Here is a 22,973-nt window from a genome sequence, read left to right as displayed (position 1 = left end):
TAGGAACCGTTCTACTGCAGCAAAGGGCTGTGTTCCAACAGTGACTTTAGAAAGAAGTTGCTTCACTTGTTTAGACAGGGAAGACATTCTTAAACACTGAACCAAATGATGAAGTTGGCTTTCATTTTCAAACCCACTCAAAAGTGCAGTTTGAGGAGAAAAAGTAAAATTACAACGAAGGACATTATAAGCATAGGAACCAGGGACACAACAACTCCAGACCCAGTAACATCTAAGGGAAAGAAGGGTGCATGAAGATTTCCAACTCAGGCCATATACTTATTTTAATTCTCCTCATTCAGAATGTCCATGAGAGCTTGCAGCAGTCTGTCATCTCTATGCTTATAAGGTTTTGAGTTATAGAAAACATCAACATAGTCACTATAGAGATTGTCTTCAGAGTCTTCAAGCTGGGGGGGCTTGTTGAGCTTTTCCAGGGCTTCATAGAGACTCTCATAAGGTATGCTGAGCTTTTCACTTGGAGACTTCTTTGGTGATTGCTTTGAAGATGGGTTCTTATTAAAAGCACTTTGTAGAAGCCATAGCATGGCCTTTGAAGGAGTTCCTTGTACCTGCTCATCCCTTCTGCCCTCCACACTGCTGTTGCTGGAGCTTTTGGGCACCAGGAGACTGCTATTCGGGCTCTTGCGTGTGGGCTGCTCCTGAAATACAAAATGCCATCAACAAAGGCAAAAATCTCATTGTTTACAGCTAGAAAAGCTAGCAGTAGCCCTAACACAATTCCACTACATGTCCCTTGAGAGGTAATTTGGAGAGTGGAGAAAAAGCAAAGCCTAGAGTTATATTGGTTTGTATTTCAACATTTATTTTTCTACTTCTGGATTCAGTTTTGGCATCTTATTTGGTCTCCTAGAATTCTAGCTATAAAGTAGAAACCAGAACACTTTCATTTCTGATGTTTTTAAAGATTGTTATGCAGCTGTATATTCAGTGTATTGTTTTCCTTCATTTTTAAGCCTACCATAATAGAATCCATTTAGAAAAATGTCATTAAATATTAACCACTTAATTGTAAGGTACCAGTTGGTTGTTGTATATAAAAAGCAGCTGACTAGAAAACTCTTGCCCTTGCTCTTGTTAGAATCTTTTGAATTCTGAAAATCTCCTAGAGGAGAGAGGTCATGGGGAAGGAACTGGGAGATCTGAGAAGTAGCTATTTGTCAACCATTATGGAAATACAGCTGTACTCTATGACTTTCCATGATACTAAAATCTATGGATGTTCAAGCCATTTGCATAGATTGGAAGATATTGTTAAATGATCTATACATATCCTCCAATATATAGTATCATCTCTAAGACATCTGTTAATACTTAACACAATATAAATACTACATATTTAAGGGAAATAATATATTTATATATTAATTACAGAAAATACATTCTAGATACAGGGAAGTCTATACATGTTCAGGCAGTTGTTTCAAATACTTTTGACCCATACTTGACTTGGTGGACTGCAAGGATTTAGAACCTATCATATGAAGAGATAATGATATTTTAATACTTAAACAAGAGAAAGTCCTATTAATACTTAGACAGGAAGCTTGAAGAAACACAATGTGAAATTTCCTCAAGCACTATGGAGAAACTGCACCTGTATTCTGCCTAGTATAATACAAATAGTACCTAAACCCTAGCTGAATCTTTCTCAGATCTAGTTTATACATCCTTCATGTAGATGTCTTGTCTTGAAACCTCCTCAGATATCTAGTTTAGAGATCTCCCGTTTAGGACAGATCATTCCAGAGATCCTATAATCCTTCCTACAATAGAAGCACTGTGGTAAATGCTTGTGTGTGGGGAGACAGATGCTGCTGTTTCTTTATGGCCCCTGAGAAGGACAAAGACAGTAGTTCCTGAGCCCAGGAACACAATTGGTCTATGTTGACTACCCTCTGAAATTTTCCAAGAGAAAAATGGCAAGGCATGTCAGCTAAGTGGCAATTACTAAGCAGAAATTAGTAATTAGTAATAATCTTACATGATGTGACTCTAACCTTAGTTTCTTTATTTTATATGTCCCTTCTGTCTTAGTGACAAAGATTACAGTTAAAACAAGCTAAGATTGAACATTCTTAAATTGCACTGCATTATAATAACACACAATATATTATAAAAGGTATATATGGCCATCTAAATAACAGCTTGATTTGCAATATGCTGTCATACACAGATATAATTCAAGTTAGGGAATTTATCCACTATAGTTGATAAACTCAAGATTTAAATATGAAAGAAAAAGCAATGACTCATTCAATTCGATACTAACAGTTTTTCTTTTCTAATGCTTTTCTCTTTATATGCATATGTGAATTATTCCTTCCTAAAAATTAGATGCATCTCTCCTCACTTATTGCCCACTAGTATCTAAAAAAGAACATGCTACACAGACCTCCACAACATTCACCATCTTTTCCACTCCTCTCCTGTCATTCTGGACAGTATTGTAGGACGTGTACACACGAGGCTGCTTCATGTGCTCTGGCTGAGAAGATGTTCCATGCAAAATCAACTTCCAGTTCACAATCCTTCCTTCATTTTGCATTCTTCCAGACTGGTTAAAACAAGCATACATGTATTTACTTTAGTTTGTATTTCAAACATAAAATTCTCATTCACATTGACAAAACAATCTCATAGTTAAAATTTTGTCCAGGCTGCAGCAGGGTTTCCATGGAGACCACACTTCTCATCTGAGCTGTGGTTAGTACAGTTGTGTTGAGGTGGTCTGGGGGAAGATCTCAGTTCCCACAGCTCTACCCTGCTGCCAAGTGGTACTTGTGTAGTGGTGACCTGGTTAGTGTGACAGTCCCACTGTCTCCAAGACACACTGCCAACTGTGTGCAGGCCCCGGTTTATCCTGTGAGCCTGCTGCATTTCTGCGCTGCACACCCTCACCAAACATGCCTAGGCCACTGAGTTCCCAGTATGTAAGTCTACTAGGCATATCTTGTGCATACATGTTCGACAGGATATTTTGTGTATTATGTGTATGTAGTATACATTGCAACATTATATGAAATGTAAGATCTGCATATGGATGATGTAACCAACCACTCAAGTGTCATGCCAATGAGAACACCAAATAAACCTTGAACAGTGAAAAAAAAATTTAATTTTAAGGCATTGTGTATTCCATTTTCAAAGATTTATTTAAAAAAAAAACAACTGTATAGATCCACTCTTTTCATAAAAACCAATACTATATAAGTCAAACAATTTTTAAAAACTGATTTATTACCTCACAGCCAAGAATCTAGTTTTTAAAAAGCAGAGTTTTCTATGTAAATCTATTTTGTCACATTGAGTCTGTTCTTGTAAAGCTGATTGTCTCTTAAACATCTATAAGTCAAAGTTCTATAGGAGTAGAGTCAAATTTGTAGATTTGATATGAAGTGGCTCTGTTTTGGCAAGTAGAATTATTTAGATTATTGCAGCTGAAATTGAGCTAAAAAGTTAAGGAGAGTCTGGGGAGGTGGCTCAGTGGTTAACAGTGATGGCTACCCCTGGAGAGGATCCCAGTTCAATTCCCAACAGTTAAAACCCTCTGTAACTTCATTTCCAGAGGATCCAGTGTCCTCTCTGGACTCCTTTGGGTACCAGCACAAATGTGGTATACATACATACATGCATGCATGCATATATACATACAGGCAGAACACCCAACTACAAGCAATATCTATTTTTTTATGAACTAAGGAAAGTTCAAGAATAGCACCAATAAGTAACAATACTCTCTTCTTGTAACGGCACTTGCTTCAGTCTTCATTTTCTAATAAGTTCATTCCAAGGATGAAAGGTCATATTGTTGGCTGCATTTAGACTTGCGAATTTTATTAGTGTATTATTTCTTCTCCCTTACAGTATGACTGAGTTTAGTAGTCTCTTAAAATTATTGCCTATATAACCAAGTGTCTGGATAATAATACTCTTTTATCGTCTGCTAAAAAATGATCAGGTCAGATTCATTAGGATCTAACTTGTGATGCCATCCACATTTTAAAGTACTTTAAAGTGTTTGAAAATGATCTTTGGTTTTTTTTTTTTTTTTTTTTTTTGTCTTTTTATTTATGCTTACCATGTCTGTAATTTTCAATGTCCAGGTGCCCACAGGATTCTCTCCCCATGTATGAACAGACATGAAGTCCCAATTCTTAAAGCCATTGGGTGATGTATCCCTTTCCCTTTCAGCCAACAGCACAGTGCTGGTTCCTATTTTCATACAACAAATATAAGTTAGTGATTATCTTAACATGACAATCTGGTCATTGGATTTACTCTAATATCTAATAACTGGGAATGAAAGGTGAAATTAAGTCTGTCAATGTGAGGGGGTGAAAAATCTCAGGAGTATTTCATAAAAACTCTAGGGCATCTAGAAAGTATAACTCTGTAATCAGTAGAGCGTACTCTAAAACTTCAAGATTTCATATGCTAAATAGATATCATAAAGATAGACAGCCCATCTTTTCCTGTCTATTATCTATAGAAACTTAAATTACTCTACTTAGCCACTAAAATATTTCATAAAAAGTTTTAAACTATATTTTTATTTATTCATTTATATGTGCTCACACTCTCATATGCAAGCATATGTGTGTCCCATGGCACATATGTGGAGTTAAGAGGATAACTTGTGGAAGTCAGTTATTTCCTTCTGTCACTTGGTCATGGATAAGGAACCCAGGCCATTAGGCTTAGTAGCAGGTGTCTTTATCTGTTGCTTATCTTACTGGACCATTAACATATTTACATATAGTATGACAACTTCTGATTGGGCTTTAGTTTATGGCTCAATATTCCTTAACTCATCTTACTAGAAATCAGGAAAATGGCAAAATCTATATTATCATATATCCTTATTCATATGGCTGTGAAGATTTAGTCACTATTCTCTGCTTTATGGATCACAATTCCTAACTTTTCTATTGATTTCTTCAGTGTTCCAGACATATCTATAAGTTTTGAGAATTATTCAAAAGATTTTTACAGTCACTAAAGAGAAGAAAATGTTTAGCCTTTTATCTTGGGAAATGAACAAAGGTTGAAAATATGTGATTTTAGAAAAGCCTATTAATTAGCATCATTTAAGCAAAGACCCCTTTGACTAAGAGATAAGTAGGAATGAACAGAAAGAAGAAATATACCATCAACAAAAGGATCATGTTTTAAATACATGTAAATGCCTATGAGGATACTTAATTCTATGATCACTGAGTAGTTGCTAAAGTTTACCAGCAGCAGAAGTGAGTGTGACATGAAGGTCTCCTCTACGAGAATATTCTATTGTTGCTTCAAATTGCACATGTTCCAGGGACTTGATAGAATTTTCTTGTCCTTCACAAGCTCTTGTTGGGATTTCAACAATCACTTCTCCATTAGCTTTCAGGGCTCTACATACATTAAAGAAGCAGAATTTTTAAAAGGGAATTTCTTCTGCCATCCTTTTGTTTGTAACAGTTGAATATGGATGTCTTGGCCAGATAATCAGAAAGGCTTGGTATCAGTAGAGTTCAATTCATAATTATTTATAGATGAATTTAATTCATAAGAAATTAAAAATAAGAAACACAAAGAAACATGAATATATAAGTATGATGCTATTTTCTGTAGAATCAGATTCAGACATCTTTGTCTTCAATCCAACAAAAGTGGTTCATGACAAAGATATCAATAAGATGCTCATGAAAAAATTAATTTTGTGTATAAGGCCTTCCTGAGGCATGTTCCTGGGCTTTCCTGGGTTGTATGGGAGTGTGTTTTTATCATCATTATGGTTGCCTTGATAGAAACTATATAATAGTTATAGCAGATTCTGCTTCTGTGACTAACTATGATGAGCCAGAAGTAATCCATTAAGAGTCCTACTTAAAAGAAAATTCATCCTGACTACCTACAGAGAGATAGCCACAGAGAAGTGTTAAACTCTGTACTCATCTATCTTCAGAAAAGCAGCTATATGAGAAAAATATGGGTGACATCACTTTAGTAGTGCTTTGGGCATAAAGTGGTTTAAAAATCTGGGAGATACTTACCTAGGCTCAAAGTTATTATCTTTTACAACACATTCTTTCTTTTCAGGCACATTCTTCCAGGTTCTAGGATCAGCCAAATCCACCAGAGCTTTGGCATTTAGTAAGCCAAATCCAAATCGGCTGTTCACCATCAAGCCTGCCCCATTCTTTTTCCAACCTGGGTTATTGGCCAATGGGTCGTACTCAGAGGTCCAGACAACCAGATGCTGCATATCTCGCCAAGTGAGATTTGGACTAGAGGGAAAGTGACCCAAAGTATCTTTTAGGAACAAAATGAAGTATTCTTGTAAAATCAAGTGAAAAAGCATCTTCTTTCAGGAGTGATTAAGTGCATTTTGTAATATATACTCTATTGCTTAATGTTATGTTCTTTTATTTCGAACTCACAATACAATATTCAAATTTCTCACCTATATCATGTAAGTTAAACTCTCATTATCAGTAATATCCAACCTCAGCACTGTTGTGTGAAATTTTGTCAGTGACTCTAATTATTTATATTTTCCTAAAGCCAGTTTTTTAAAACATAGTAACACTTCTTTTGTGTCTCTAGTTCTGCTCATAGAATGCTTTAGCATCTTTTATAAAGCTTCACTGAAGCCTTGCTTTTATCATAGGAAGTATCAGATATGAAAGACAAGGGTTTGCAACCTACTCAACACATCTTACCTCTTTTTAAAAATGTAGTAAGAGCTCTATATTCATAGGTTTCACATACTTAGGATTTAACCAAATACAAATAAAAAATATTTGAAAAGAAAAATTGGCATCTGTACTAGTGTGCATATACTTTTTCTTGTTACCATTTTTTAAACAGTAAAATGTAACAAAATTTACATTGCATTAGGCATTTTAAGTAATTTGTAAATTACTACACCATTTCAGAACCTGGTTCTAGACCTGAAATTGGCAGATATTGAGAAATGACAATAAAACCAAAACTCTCAAGAAATTCTTGGCTTTTTGGAATTACTCTTGAAAGACACTATGCTAAATATTATTAGAATATTCAAGGAGGTGGTTCTGGTTCTTAAGGAACTATTTTTATATAAAAGTTATATAAAAAAACTTTTATATAACTATGTATGCTGAGTGTTGCATTTATAACTTATATACCATGGAAGTTTTTACTGGGAATATCTTTACTGGGAAGATATATATGAGGTAAAATTTGAAGGGTTAATAGAACTTCTAAAAGGAAGTACATAGCAACTAGAGCAGCAGAAGCATGGTGTGGAAGAACAGTTGGGAATACTTTATGTTATGCTAGGGCAGGAAAGAGACAATGAACAGAACTGAGCTATAAATCTGAGGTTGCTGAATGTCACAAAGTGAGCTTGACCTGAACCATTTGGGCAGTAGAAATTTTTCTGGATTTTTGAACCAGAAAAAGGCCTGAACCAGTTTTTCCCAACATGCTTCTGAGCTTACATCCTGCTTTGATGATTCTATTTTCTCCACCTTATTAAATAACAGACAGTGTGTGTGTGTTCAGGTGTGCATGTGTGTGTGCTACTGTTTGCTTCTTAAGCTAGAATTCAGCTACAAGGAGTGAAAACTTATCTTATTTCCTGATGCTTAGCAAATATACAAAAGTGTGCCAGGCACAAAATTATACAAGTAAGGGCACCTTACATCAAGCCTGATGATCTGACTGCTATCTACAGCATCTACTTGGTAGAAGGAGAGAACCGACTTTTGAAAGGTGTCCTCTAACATCTACATGTGCACCCTCTGTGACACAACACGTACATACACACACAAATGCCTTTTAAATGAGTATAATATAAATATTGCCCAAGTATACCCATAAAGTCTCACCAACATGACTACCTACGCCTGAGTTGGACAAGGACAATAGACATGTGAAAGTGGTCCAAAGAAAGTTTCTAAGGCTTCAGGCCTGTATGAAGAATGGCAGGCAACTAAGGAATATTGAAAGTGGGAGAAATAGTCTTCCCCAGGAAAGAGGACACCAATTAGTTATGTAATAGTAAATTGTCAACCTTAAAAACATGTACAAGTAACATTATACAGACTGAACAGCTTATATTTAGGAAAGGTACATGTAAATAATTCTGATAAATGGTTGAAGATGCCTATGTTAAATATTCTGATATTTTGAAGCATACTATTACTAGTCACTAGATTAATAATCAATTAAGTAAATTTGTGATCCACTAATTTGTATAAACAAATCATTAAATTTATAACAAAGACCTTAAACTTTTTATTGCTTTTTGTGATCTTCATTATTTTCCTCTAGTCAAATCAAGAATTACTTAATAAACAATGCATATTTCTCAAATTTTCTACCTTACAATAAGGCTGCAGAACCATGGAAATATGGCTTAATTTGGTGCCATCTCCCCAGAGCCCAAAATATATCAGCCAATCAATTCCTTAAGCACTTGTTAAAGACCTGTGTGACATTTTTGGCATAACCACAAAGGTTTCCATTGATGAGACTTCTGCTAATTGTGTTTGAATCAGCTCTGATACAGCTGCAGTCAAGTCTTCAGCACCCTCAGCCCCTCCCACACTTTTCATTTGTACATTCCTAGCCCCTGAAGGCAAGTGCTTTTACTCCCAAGTTTCTCTGTTGGAAACCTTGTTCAGAAGTTTTTTTCAGGCACTTCTGGCAAGATTTCCTCTGGAAGAAGCAAGTAGAAAAGCCTGAAGGTACTGTCCTCATTTTATTTTTATCAAGCTCCCAGTATACATCTGTAACTGCAAGGTTCATAAAATTGCTGGGTCTTATTGTTTGAGCCTTCCCAGAAATGTTACAAGCCCATTTCTCTGCTGGTCCACCTGACTGCTGAAGTTCAAAAAACACAAACATTAAAAACACATTAGAGGCATAACGCTTCTTTTTGACTTGTTGCTATAATGGACTACTCCAAGAACACCTAAAAGTTTCGTTTACTATCACTCTGCTTGCCTGAGTTCTTGCCAGATGTACTATTAAACACCAGAGTGACTGATGAAGGCTTAAACAGAAGTCTAGTCTAGTGACTCCCAGTGGATCCAGGACTAGGTGCATTATAATCACTCACTAAACTTATAAATAATGATTTCTGAGAAATATCCAACTCTGCCAATATAAGTAGGGCAAGATATTTATATTTTTAAGTTTATCCAGTTTCCTATTTTACCAAAATAACAGGAACTGGTAGGAAGTTTATAAGCATATGTACAGTTAAGCCAATTATAAGACACTTTGTAACATGGCATCAAAGAGGGATCAATAGAAAACACATTATATACTTTTATGTTCCAGTAAATGTTTGACCTACTTGACTACTTTCTTTCTTTGAGGCCTGAATTGTCTTATGTGTCAAATGAGAATGTTGCATGTGGCAATTTCCAGAATGCCTTGCTACTCAGATCTTTTGTCAGTTTAACATTAAAAATGGCTCTTTGTGCCTTTTGTCTTTTGTTTGTTTTTGTGGCCATCACGTATTCAGGAATCATTAGCCACTTGAACAAAATTGAGTGTATTCTCAAGGACAAACTTCTTCTTTCCTTAAAGCTTATTATTAAAATATCTGCTTCATTCTGGTCTTCAAAATAAAGTATCTTAAAGTAAAGACCTCCTATCAACGTGGCCAAGGGACAATGGACAAATTTTCTGTTTGGGTGATCAGTGTTTGAAGCTGTGAGTAAGGGAGATGTAAACAGAGTGTAAGGTGCATAAAGAATGATGGTCTGGTGGTCACATTCAAAATATACATTGTTTACATTTATTTTAAATATAATTGTAGTGTTGTCTGTGTTTTCAAATTTATATATAATGTTTAGGAAATATTTAAAGAGTTTCATAGTTAAGCAAATAAGAAAATTAAGTCTTGATTTTTAACAATTATTCCTTGGTTGTGTGCTCATATTTTATAAATGAAAAGGAGCTGCTAACTATAAAACTAGTTCTGGATACCCTTCCTTTTTCCCTTCCTTTATTAATTAGTGCACAGCAGCATCTGCACTAATTTAAAATATTAAACTTCATTGTGTTACTAACCAGAGATATGGTGTTGAAAATAAGAGCTACAGAACTAATCATTGAAATTAAGCATTATTTAATTAGAAAAGATAAAAAAGTCTGGGTACAAAATTATATAATGAAAAATTTTGGAGTCTAAATGGTTTAGTTTCTAACTGTATCTATTTGAATTTACATGTTGAAAAGTTTCTAATTTACAAAAAATTTACAAAAAATTTTTTTCTAAGAATCTTGTGGGGGATTGTTCCCCTGAAGACTTGCTGGTTTATCTGCACTTTATTATTATTTATTAGAAAGCCCAAGGTTCATCTGTTTGTTGAATATGTCCACAGGTGTGATTGCATCTAATGCTTCACTTCAGAATTTTTCTTATATTTTTATAACAACTTTATTTTTAAAAAAACAAAGATAAATGTAAAAATTTTAAGCATTTTTGCATAAAAGTATACAAATGCATTTTTGTCAGTGCTTGGTTTTTTTTTTTTTTAAAGGTTTGATAGTGTGCATTAAGATCTTACTAGTTACAATGAGCATAAAGTACATGTAAAACAAGATGTGACCTGGAATTAGTCAAAGTTTTCTTGGTGTGTAAGGATTAAGCATAATGGTTTTTTCTTGAACAGAACACCAATGGCTTGTGCTCTAAGGTCAAAGATTGACAAATGGGACTTAATGAGATTGCAAAGTTTCTGTAAGGCTAAGGACACTGTCAAGAAAACAAAATGGCAGCCAACAGAATGGGAGAAGATCTTTACAAACCCAATATCAGATAGAGGCCTAATGTCCAAGATATACAAAGAACTCAAGAAGCTAGACACCAGAGAATCAAACAACCCTATTAAAAATGGGGTACAGAGCTAAACAAAAAGTTCTTAATTGAGGAATATCGGATAGCTGAGAAACATCTAAGGAAGTGCTCAACATCATTCCCCATCAGGGAAATGCAAATCAAATCAACCCTGAGATTCCACCTCACACCAGCCAGATTGGCCAAGACCAAAAATTCAGATGACAGCAGATGCTGGTGAGGATGTGGAGAAGAAGAACATGTCTCCACTGTTGGTGGGGTTGTAAACTGGTACAAGCACTCTGGAAATCAGTCTGGTAATTCTTTGAGTTCTTTGAGTGTTTTTCTTGTTTCCTCTTTAAAAGCTTCTGAATCTTTTTGCTTTTCCTCCTGTTCTTGTTCAAGTATCTCTATCAGCATCTTGAGGTATGATTTCAGGTCTGTGTCTTTTTTTTCTGGAGTGTTTGGCATTCTAATGTTTGCTGTTATGGGAGAGCTGGGTTCTGGTGTTGCCAGGTTGTCTTGTTTTCCTTGGGATATACTCTTTCCCTTTCCTCTTGCCATTTTGTTGTCAGTGATATGTTCTTGCCTTTCCCTTGTATCTGGTCTGTGTCCCTGGATCTCCACTGGTCTAGGTGGCAGATGGGCCGAGCCCTGTTCTACGCCTCAGAGTTGCCGGGTGGGAACAGAAGTTCTAAAGTTGTGTTCCTGGTCCCTGGATCAGGCAGGGCAGGGCAGGGGGTGTGCTTTCTGTGTGCACTCTGCAGAGATCTCTCTGCTCCCTGGCTGCCTAGATCTCCTACTCACCAGTTTTTCAACCTTCAGGAGCTGCCAGTCCGGGTGGCAGATGGGCCGAGCTCTGTTCTGCGCCCTGAAGTCCTACATCCTGTTTTACATGTACTTTTTGCTTATTGTAACTAGTAAGACCTTAATGCAGAGTATCAAACCTTAAAAAAAAAATTAAAAAAATAAATAAAAAAAGCCAAGCACTGACAAAAATGTATTTGTATACATTTATGCAAAAATGTTTAGTTTTTTCTTTTATCTTTGTTTTTTTAAAATAAAGTTAAAAAAAAGAATATGGGGACTTTGGAAGATGGACAAAATGTACTTTTTATTATGCTATGGATAGAAATAACCCCCATAGACTCATGTGTTTGAACAAACCTATGGGGGTCAGGGAGTGGAATGTGATGGTTTTTATATGCTTGGCCCAGGGTGTGGCACTATTAGGAGGTATGGCTTTGTTAAAATAGGTGTGTCATTGTGGTCATGGGCTTAAAACCTTCTATAAGGATTAGAATTAATGTTGTATGTGAACATTTAGTACACTGTCTGGTCCACAGTAAGAACATAACACTGACACAGTAAGATTTATAAGACACTGAATGTCATTCTTGACAACTTTAGTAAAAAATCCTTCAGTTTTCATAGTTCTTCCTTAGAGAGGAGTGAATGATTCATTCTGGAGTGACTAGGAATGTGGCTTGGGCTCAGGAAGAATTTGTGCATTTGATTGCTAGCACCCTGATCAGGCAGTTCATAATTGACAATAACTCTAGTTCCAGGGGATTTGAAGTTCTTCTGGCCCTTGGAAGCATTGCAGGCATGGAATGTACATACAACCAGGTACACATGAATACATATAAATAAAAATAAAAATTTCAGTTCTTAGATAACATTAGCATTATAAGTACTCATCTTAGTGGATACCTCTGATGTATTTGGTCACCAAACCAAATTGGCCTTGGCATGATTTCTTATGTTTATATGCATCTGACAAATATTGAGAAGAGGAAAAAATAAGCCCAACTTATTCAAACGTCTCTCTAGTTTTTCTCAATATGTAGACACTAGGTGAGAGCCTGGACAGGGGTTTTGCAGGTTCTCATTACTGATTCTCAAAAATTTTACCCACCATCTTTTCAGGGTGTGCTTGGAATCCTAGAACTTCACTGGACAAAGAGGTTTAGCTTCCCAGGACTTTTCCATATGGGACAAAGAACAACATGTTCTGTTCTATTCTGTTCTTTTCTGGTTTGTTCTGTTCTGTTCCAGTGAGTCTAGTCTGCCATATATTTGGGAGGCCCTTATGCTGTCTTCTAGCTAGGTTAGACTCTTGTCAGCAAACATCAAAAGATAGGCATAAAGAAAAGGGAGCTATAAAAGCAGATGTGGGTGGGTTACATGTTTTTATTTTCCTTCTGTGTTGAGTGTTAAAATGTTTAACAACTATTATGAAGTAAAAATGTTGCTAAATCCATTTTTTAACACCATACACTAAAATAAAGGCCAAAGGTATTCAGTACTTAAGCATAGTAAAGAAGCTACAGAAAAAACAAGCAAACAAAACAAAACAGAACCCCTCAAAATTTAATCAAAATTGGTTTGAGAGTATTTTAAAGAAAGAAACTCTAGAGAAACAGAGTGGTAAACATTGTTATATACTTATTAGCTTCATTATACTAAAGTTACCTGTGAATAAAACTAAAGGTAGTCAAACTGATCAAGCAATAATGGATCTTTGAAGTCAAAATTATAAAACAAAACCAGGACCATAAAGTTAGCATATCAGAGGGCAGCTTGCAAAAGGACATACATTCTGAGCTTCACCAGTAATGATCCCAAGTATTAACAAGATGCCATTTCTTTCACACAGCAAAGGTAAACAGTGTCAGTACTTATTTTAGAAACTGGAGCTTTCACACTTATACTCCTGGTGAGAATATAACTTGATGTGGCCTTCAAGAAAACAACTTGTCAATATGCATCAAAATCACTAAAACACACCTTCTTTTTGACCCAATTCTGCGTGTTTATCCTGTGAAAGATGTAAGAGATGTCGATATTTATAAACAACATGATTAAATGACTTTTTCAAAATTTGGATTTATAATTTGAAATTATGTGAAAAGATAAAACTTCTGTTTTCAATGATTATGTCTTGTCTAGTTATATTAGCTCCAGAATGAAGTTTTTATTTTTTGAAGAAAGCCCATTTGTTCTCAGAATCACTCTAATGAAATGATTTAGATAGAATTCTGGCTGATGGGGCAGATGGTACCCAGGAAGAGGACTAGGGAAGAACATGAAGTTAGAAAGCCAAGAAGCATTTACTGAGATGTGAGACAGTAGTTTTAATATATTCAAAGATATTAGAAAATAATGTGCAATAAGATCTGTTTCTTAAATCTACATTGAGGCATCAAAAATAATAATTTCAGAGTGGCAGGATTTATTTAAATTGTGTTGGTTTTGTTCTTATTTTTGAAGTTGTTTAAAATTTCTCCTAAAATCACATATTTAGACAACAATGTGTGGTGCTGTCTCAGTCAAGCTGACAGATATTTTAGGCCTTACTTTGCTTCCAAGGCCAGAGCGAAGATACCAGCAGCCAGGGGCGCGGAGGCTGAGGTGCCTGTGTGGGTCTCTGTGCAGTCATTGTGCAGGTCAGCACTTGTCTGAAACAAAGGAGAGAAAGGTAGGGACATAAGGAACATGGTAGGGGTAACCAGACCAAAGTCTGCATCTGTTATTACCAGGAAGCACAAGATTTGATTTTCTACTTCCTTTTCTCAAGCACCGACAAGCGGATATTTGCCATCTGCTGATACTTTAGTTTGCTCTCCTCTATGTGCAACTTGTCTATAATTCTGGCATCAAGCTGCCTTTTCTGGGGATGAAGTACTCCCACTATGAATATTTTCTCTTCTGAGATTCCCAAATGAAATGTGTCTATAAAAAAAGGAACTGTTTCTAAGTCACTGTGAATCATGCCAGCCCATTAATCATCAGGTCCATTGTGCATGGTTGAGCATATTTAGAAATTCTAACTCAAAAAGCATTCCCTTTGGTCTTCAGATTGATGTCTGTCTGCCTTTGTAATAGGGGAATATGGTGACATCTTGATCAGAGACATTTGAACAAAACTTAGAATAGATTTCATTTTAACTGTTGACTTGATTGAAAAGCTACAAGTTTATGTCTTCTGCCCTTAGATGAGATTGTTCAGGTTTAAAAAATTAACCCACACTTAGTTCTGGGTTCAGATTATAAAACTACTGTGTATTAGATGTGACCCATGGTCACATTATGTAGTCTTCACATTAGCAGAATGGGATTTATATTTTCTGATTGATTTCAGGCATAAGTGAGAGCCTGCCTTGTGAAAGTAGTTGTGCATAGTATTAGTGCATGCAAGGAACTATGTAGGCTACCTTTAGCATAAAGAGGCTATGAAGATAACTCATATGTAGATATGCAATATGCAGAAATACCATAAAGACTTCCAGTCAGCCCACAGGCTGAATAAGCAGCAGGGCCAAAGATTTCTAACCATACGCCCACCCAGGCTGCAGTGCCTCAGTTTTAGCTGGAGATTTCAATGTGTGGGAGAGAGGTGTAAAAAAATAATTTGTTCTATTATCACCTCCTTTGGTTTCCCACTTAGTGTCCTTGAATTTCTCAAGTTATGGGTAGCTCTGCTTCTCAGAGTGCTGTGCAAGTCAAGCTGCCCTTTATACCCTTTGACGCAAATAAGCCTCTAGAGATGACTATGTTAAGGAAAAGGTTTACGTAAGAAAAAGCATGTCATTGCAACTGTCTCAAATAGAATTCACCAGCTGTCTCTCCCAGGACTACTTTACTTAAGGATGAATCTCTACAAAGGTGAAAAATCTCTTCCCTACTTTATTTCAAGGGGTTCCAGATTAGGGGGAGTCTATGCAGTAGCCATGTTAAAATGCTTAACACCTAAAGAAATGCTGAACATCCCTAGTCATTAGGGAAATGCAAATCAAAATAACCCTAAGATTCTACCTCACACTAGTCAGAATGGCTAAGATTAAAAACTCACATGACAGGGGATGCTGGTGAGGATGTAGAGAAAGAAGAACACTCCTCCACGGTTGGTAAGGTTGTAAACTGGTACAACCACTCTGGAAATCAGTCTGGCAGTTTCTCAGAATATTGGACATGGTACTACCTGAGGACCCAGCTATACCACTCCTGGGAAAATACCCAAAAGAAGCTCCAACATCTAACAAGGACATATGCTCCACTATGTTCACAGCAGCTTATTTACAATAACCAGAAGCTGGAAAGAACTCAGATGTCTTTTAACAGAAGAATAGATACAGAAATTGTGGTACATTTATACAATGGAGTACTATTCAGCTATTAAAAACAATGAGTTCATAAAATTCCTAGGGAAATGGATGGAACTTGAAGCTATCATTCTGAGTGAGGCAACCCAGTCACAAAAGCTGGGTTATGTACTCACTGATAGGCAGATACTAGCCCCAAAACCTCGGAATACCCAAGAAACAATTCACAGAAATTATGAAGCTCAAAGAACAGAAAGGACAAAAGGTGGATGCCTCAGTCCTTCTTAAAAAGGAGAACAAAACACTCATGGGAGGAAATAAAGGGACAAATAGAGGAGCAAGGATTGGAGAAAAGATCATTTACAGACTGCCTCACCTGGGGATTGATTCCATATGCAGCCACTAAACCCACATACCATTGCTGATGCCAAGTCGGGCTTACTGGCTAGAACCTGAAATGGATGCCTCCTCTACCAGAGCTATATTTATACAAAGGAAGATGTTTGTAGCTAATCATCGAGCTGAACACAGGGACCCCAATGAAGGAGCTAGAGAAAGGACTGAAAGAGCTGAAAGGGTCTGCAACCCCATGGGAAGAACAAAATTATCAACTAATCAAACCCACCGCAGCTCCCAGGGACTAAATCACCAACCAATGAGTTTTCATGAAGAGGCTCATGGCTCCAGAAGCCTTTTCAGCAGAGGACAGCATTTTCTGGCGTCAATGGGAGGAGAAGCCTTTGGTCCAGCAAAGGCTCTTTTTCCCATTGTAGGGGAATGCCAAAGGGCTGAGGTAGAGAGTGTGGTTTGGAGAGGGAGCACCTTCATGGAGGCAATGGGAGGGGGAGGGGAGTTGGGAAGTTAGGAAAGGAGATAACATCTGAAATGTAAATACAGAGAATATCTAACAAATAAAATAAAATGCTTAACAGGTCATTTTATAAAGTCAGCTCTGGATGCCACAGGAATAGAAATAGCCAGGAGCTCTGACACCCATGTAGAGATGCTGCTGTGTTTCTTTCTAAAGCTATAGTGTGCCTAATAAAAAGAACCCTTGACTAGAATGCCACAGACTGTTATTCAAGTAACTTAACATATGGCATGAGAGGGAGGCTGACACCTTCCAGTGGAAACTACACAGTTCTGCTGTCTAAAGAAAGTAGAAAAGGAACTATAAGCACTGATACTGTGCAAAGCACATATTGGTGCTGCTTAGTTTTTAGGGTTGTTAGTAAGAATTATGCCTATATTCCAGAACCCACATTCCCAGAAGAAAAGATGATGATGAAGCCCTTTCTCACCACAAAATGAAAAAAAAAACAAACAAAAAAAAAAACAAAATGTTTAACATTCTATCATAATCTATTGGGGTTACTGGCAACCCCCAAAGCCTGGTAATTATTAACTGTGTCACAGCTACTATTTGAGATTAGGATATACATAGATTCTATGAACAGAGTTAAATTTGCGACTTTAAAAGTTTGAAAGTACCCATCTCTGTTCTCTAAGCCTCCAAACAATTTTTCATTATGCCCTTGAAGGGAAATCCAATAATTGTTCATGACTCATGGAAGTGAAGGCACAGGCAGGCGTGGGTTGGAGGAGATCGGAGCATATAACTCTTTGAGCTGCTTTCCCCAGAGGCTGAGGAGTTCACCCCAGGCAAAATTGAGACTGTTATTTTTTTATGTAGGTTATCTGTTCTTAGGAGATATTACTGGTGTAGAGTCTATACTTTTATTATTTGCTAATGGTTGAGTCAGACTACATCCCTGTTATTAGAGGATCAGTAAGCACAGGGTGATGAAGCCCTATGACCCTGAAATCTCCTTCCAGGCAGTTTCCACGGAGGCATGAGACAAGCAGAAAAGGCATTTGGAGTGTTTGCTGCATTTAATGACAGGTTTTGTGGCTTCTCAGAGCTGAGTTAAAAAAATGACAGGGAAGATCATCCTGGCAGAAGTGCCATCATCCTGAGAGAAACTTTCCAATATATGCCAGTCATTTAAGAGACTAAGCAGGAGACTCTCGAACTGATACATCAAGCTAAAACACATCACTTTCCCCAAAGGTCATGGAAGCTGATCATTCTGAAAGTGTGCCTTGCTCTTCTCTCCCTCAGCAGAGACACAGAAACAAAGAAACCTACTATTCGCTGGTCTGTGTAATCACCACTGCTGTAGGAGGTGGCCAGGGTGGAGGAACACTTCTCTGCATACCAGGGTGACAGGCCCTGCTGAGATGCACTGCTGATAGAGATGGTGTAAATGCTGTCTGTGTAGCCATCACAGTCACAGTTATCTCCCTGACGACCCCCATTCCCTGAAGCCCAGACAAAGATGGAGCCTTTCCCTTGTCTCCCCTGAAAGACAGAATGTATAATAATCAATTGCAGTTACCAGCAAGCCCCCACCCCCAAACTATCAAAAAATATATGCACAGTATTCTCAAAGACAATCCTTTGGAATTTCTTTAAGTTCAAGGTTTCAAATGTTGTCAGATTGTATATCACAGACCAGAAGCAGAATATCCCTGCCTGCCTTCTGTTTTCCGGGCCCTCTCCGCAGCAGGGTTCAGCTAGGTTTTTTCTTTCTTCTTTATTCCTAGGTTCATAATCCAGCCTTTAGCACATGAATTATAATTTTTCACTCTTCTCTTCATTATGTCACTAGACTTGAATCTTTGAACTTCCTCTGTTTCTGCTTGAATCATCTGGCTGACTGATAGAATGACAAAATCAGGCATTATTCAGATCTGCCTTGCAGCTGCATAAAAAAGACTCTTGGTTTGAATGGAATACCTCAAGGTCACTCTTTCTGTGATATTTCAATTGGTGCTTTCCAAAGTGTCTACTTTTGTCTCATCCAGCATAGTTCAAGGTCTTAGAATCTGTCCAACAACGCAGTTAGCTCAAGGGAAAGAACAACATATGAGGGTGAAAGAATTCAAGGTACTCATGTAATGTAGAGGGCAGGGTGTGGCTATATTCAAGAATGAACTCTCACAGCAAATGGTAGAAGGCTATGTGGTAGATTACTTACTAAAAAACTCAGAAGAAAAACTATAAATATGTCCAAAAGCAGTGTGTGTGTATGTGTGTGTGTTGTGTGTGTTGTATGTGTTGTGTCTGTGTTCATCTGCATGTTTCCATGTTTGCATGTGTGTGTACATGTGTGTGTATACATGCTTAGATACATGTATGTGCAAGTGTATATATATATATATATATATATATATATATATATATATATATATATATATATGTTTGTGTGTGTGTGTGTAGTCTTGAGGTCAGCCTTGACTGTCATTCCTGAGGCACTATGTACTTAGTCTTTTAAAAAATCTATCTTGTTTATTTGAGGCTAAGTCTCTCATCAAAGGCTAGTTAGCCAGAGAACTTCAGGGATCTTTGTCTGCTTCTACTGCCCTAGCACTGGGAATGTAAACATTTTCATTCCTGGTTTTATACTAAGATGCTGAGGCTCAAACTCAAGTTTTCATGATATGCAACCAGGACATTTCAACTGAGCTATCTCCTTAGCCTCAAGAAAGATATTAAATATAACTATTCTAAAAGTAGTGAATCTTAGCACTATGCTTGACCCATATATGGAAATGTTCTTAATTTTAAATATTTATTTCTCTGAAGAATAATTTAGTTGTTTAAGTGCATTAAAGTTCTGAATGGCATTTCCACAGCTAATCATATTTTTTTCCTGTACCCTAAGTGTTCTCCCCTCCTCACTGTTTCATGTGAATCTGTGTTAAGCATCTCACCTGTTTGACACCATATTCAAATGCCTTCTGAGCTAATCTTCCAGGCCCCTCCACAGTTTTCCCATCATCATTAGGGCCCCAGCTTGCACTGTAAATATCCACATGGCCAGGGTTGAATCCAATTGAACTAGCCTCAATGGCATCAGTTACAATGCCGTCTAGCATTCTTATGCCTAAGCAAAACAAAGAAACAACACAACGAGAATATAACAGGAATGTCAGTTTGTCAGAGAAAAATAAAATACTCTTACCAATCACAGTCTTAACAGATTTTCTGAAACAACAAAACAAAACAACGACAACAGCAATACCCAAAGTAGTCATCAGATGTTTACCACTTGTCTTTAAGTGGTTCCTAATAGCACCAAAAGAATAAAAATCCTGTCTCTGAATTTTTTCTGCCTGAATTTTAGAGCTAATATTATGTACTATAAAGCAGCTGTAATTTGTTGATATTTGGAAGCTGTTGCTGTTGGGATTCTGTAAACCCGACCCTTCAATTACCTGGCAGTAGCCAGGTATGCTCCGCCCCAGTGACCTGACACTATAACAGGGGCTGCTTGCCCCCCCCACCCCTCTTGACCTCTCTTGCCTCCTGGCTCTCTTGCTTTCCCACTCCTATTCCTCCTCTTCCCTTCCCCTCTTTCACTCCACATGCTCATGGCCAGCCTCTCTCTACTTCTCTCTCTCTCTCTCTCTCTCTCTCTCTCTCTCTCTCTCTCTCTCTCTCTCTCTCTCTCTTGGATTGGATTCCAAACATGGACCCTCCAGAGGCATCTCCCTTGCCCCCAGGCCTCACTGCACCTCCATGGGCCACATACCCTCCACTTTCTTCATTCTTCCCCTAACACTGGTGTTGGAACCTGCAACGTCATCTTTTCACAACATTGGTGCCCTGTGACTTTTCCTATCAGTTGCCAGTTGAGATCCAAAGTGATATACCACCAGAGGAAATGCCAGAACTTCTATTATAATTATAATATATACTATAATATTATGAATGTTATAGTAGTTCTATAACATTAGAATTGTCTCCTTTCTTTCTATCGTCTGAACAAAGTGACAGATGATAAGCTTTTAGAAGGAAAAATAAAACCAAAAAGACCCCTGTCAACACACCTGCTCCTGGCTGTGCCACGATGTTTGTGACCCAACCTGTCATAGAGGAACCCTGATCAGAAATTGTATTCCTGATCAGGAAAGATCCATCTACAGTAGAAAACCAACAAAGAGGAGAAATTATGGTTTCTATGCTTGGATTAAATGTAACTCAGGCTATTTCTTATATGCTTGCTGAGAAATATTTTCAAGGAACATGCTTTCTTTTCTTCTAAATAATCTCAAGGATGAAATCTTTACTACAGATTTCCCTGCTCAGGAGATCCTTTTTCACCAAGAGAGAGCTCTCTGTTCCTTTCAACACCCTGTCACTCATCATCAGACTCATAAGTCTAAGAGCCAAAAAGGAAAAAGCAATTTGAACAAGACAGACAGATACTTGGTTATTCCCAGGTTTGGGTTAATAATCAATGGTTAATAATTCAGTGAGTTAATAATGCAGCTTTATGATTTCACTCTATTATTTACTAGGAAACAGAGGGGGGTGAATACATAATTTATATGATCAGAGAAAGTCATGTAGGTTTTTTGAGAACTGCTTTGCTAAATGAAGTAGTATCTACAAGCCCAGCAGCTAGATGGTGAGGCAAGCAGGAATCCAGAATCCAAGATCTCTCTTAGCTACACAGTGAGTTCAAGGACAGCCTGGACTACATACTCTGTTTGAAAACAACCAAAACAACAAAACTAAAATCATTTGAAGTGTGTTTAGAAGAAAACCTTTCCGGTTTCCTTTTTATAACTGTATTGACACTGAAGTAACTATGTCATTCCTCCAAACCTCATTTTCATCAACTATAAAATGGAGGTGATGATAACAGCACACTTGAATTATATGTAGTCATTATTCCATATATATTACACACAGAAACATATCTCTTCATAACTACTATTTCAGATGGGTGCTGTAATTCTTATATTTTATAGGTGGACAGCTATAATGCCTGAGAAACATAGTAGTTTGTTTAAGACCACACAGCTTGAAAGCAGGAAGCCAGGATTTAAACTCCACAATTATAGCACCCAAATCTACCTTGCCTACTGCAGGGATATATTCTATTATATACTGTATGATATTTGATTGGTTTACAGTGGATACTTAATACATTAAATTGTTCTTCAAATGGGGTCTGGACCACCAAAGGCTGGAGTGATGCATCATAAGTTTTATATTTTAGTTTGATGTTGCCACTGCCTGCCATTGTTTACCTTAAGAACCTGATTTTAATTCTTCTCCAAAACATGAAGATCAAATCAGTTCTTCACAATCTATAGCTGTTTGGTTTACAGCAGGCACTTAAAAAGTAAATTCTGTTCTTCTTCTCTTTTTTTTTTTAGTTGATTACATCTGAACCTGCATTTATTTCTTTAAATTAGGATAACATGATAGTAGCAAACAAAGAAAAAATCAGGCGCGATGCATGAAAATCTGAGTGTCTTCTATTGGTGAGAAATGAACACATATCCATGTCCCAATGTGTATTTACTTGGTTTCTAAGACGAAATCCACAGCCAAATTTAAACTGTAACCATTTAGAGTATTGTAATGGCATGGTATACAAATATTCTTTTTGTTTAAAACCAAATTAAGCTCAACATTTACTACATAGCTATGAAAGCCCAAGGTAGGGAGTGTAATGAAGGAGACAATATTTGGTTTTCTTTCTACATCGTAACAGATCTGCTCTCCACTGGTCTTCATTGAAACATAAATCTGCTTGTGGGCTCTCTTGCCTTCCCTGTGACTTCTGTTTAATGCAGCCTCAGTAGGAAGGTGGTCATGGAAGCTGAGTTAAGTGCTTAAAGTGCTATTCATTCTCCCCCCTCACCTCAATTCTACTTGTGACTCCTTTCACACTTGTGAAGCCAGAGCTCCTGCCCAGGAATTCTCTCTGTTTATGGATTCCTCTCTTTACTTTCTACTGACCTCTCTTTTCCTTTGCTACTTTGAATCTAGAGGTGGTAACCTGTTTATTCTAATTACCCCCTATTTGTTACTTCTAATTTATATACTGGCCTTTTTATTAAAATGTCCTCTACCCTACACCAAACAAAGCAACTAATGATTCTCTTTTTTTTGTCATTTAAGGTAGCATTGCCTACTTTATATAACAAGAACATGTTTT

At 37.1% G+C, this 22,973-nt stretch overlaps 1 protein-coding gene across 2 annotated transcripts in view; it reads right to left on the bottom strand.

The window, feature by feature from the left end:
- Window positions 1-284: 284 nt before the first annotated feature.
- PCSK1 (proprotein convertase subtilisin/kexin type 1) overlaps window positions 285-22,973 on the bottom strand; it is a gene marked incomplete at both ends in the record, with an annotated part of 47,004 nt that continues 24,315 nt past the window's right edge. Inside the window, 8 exons of one of the 2 annotated variants that reach the window (XM_080925704.1) lie at window positions 285-656; window positions 2,411-2,578; window positions 4,103-4,236; window positions 5,260-5,417; window positions 6,060-6,293; window positions 14,207-14,307; window positions 18,101-18,313; window positions 19,729-19,901. In XM_080925704.1, coding sequence (XP_080781830.1) covers window positions 285-656; window positions 2,411-2,578; window positions 4,103-4,236; window positions 5,260-5,417; window positions 6,060-6,293; window positions 14,207-14,307; window positions 18,101-18,313; window positions 19,729-19,901 — 1,553 coding nt within the window. Of the gene's footprint in view, window positions 663-2,410; window positions 2,579-4,102; window positions 4,237-5,259; window positions 5,418-6,059; window positions 6,294-14,206; window positions 14,308-18,100; window positions 18,314-19,728; window positions 19,902-22,973 lie in introns of both variants that reach the window. The other variant, XM_080925703.1, reaches the window with a different exon arrangement.

Source organism: Micromys minutus, assembly GCF_963924665.1.
Source record: "Micromys minutus genome assembly, chromosome: 11".
In the NCBI taxonomy this organism is placed as follows: domain Eukaryota; kingdom Metazoa; phylum Chordata; class Mammalia; order Rodentia; family Muridae; genus Micromys; species Micromys minutus.
This window is presented reverse-complemented; position numbering and strand designations above follow the sequence as displayed.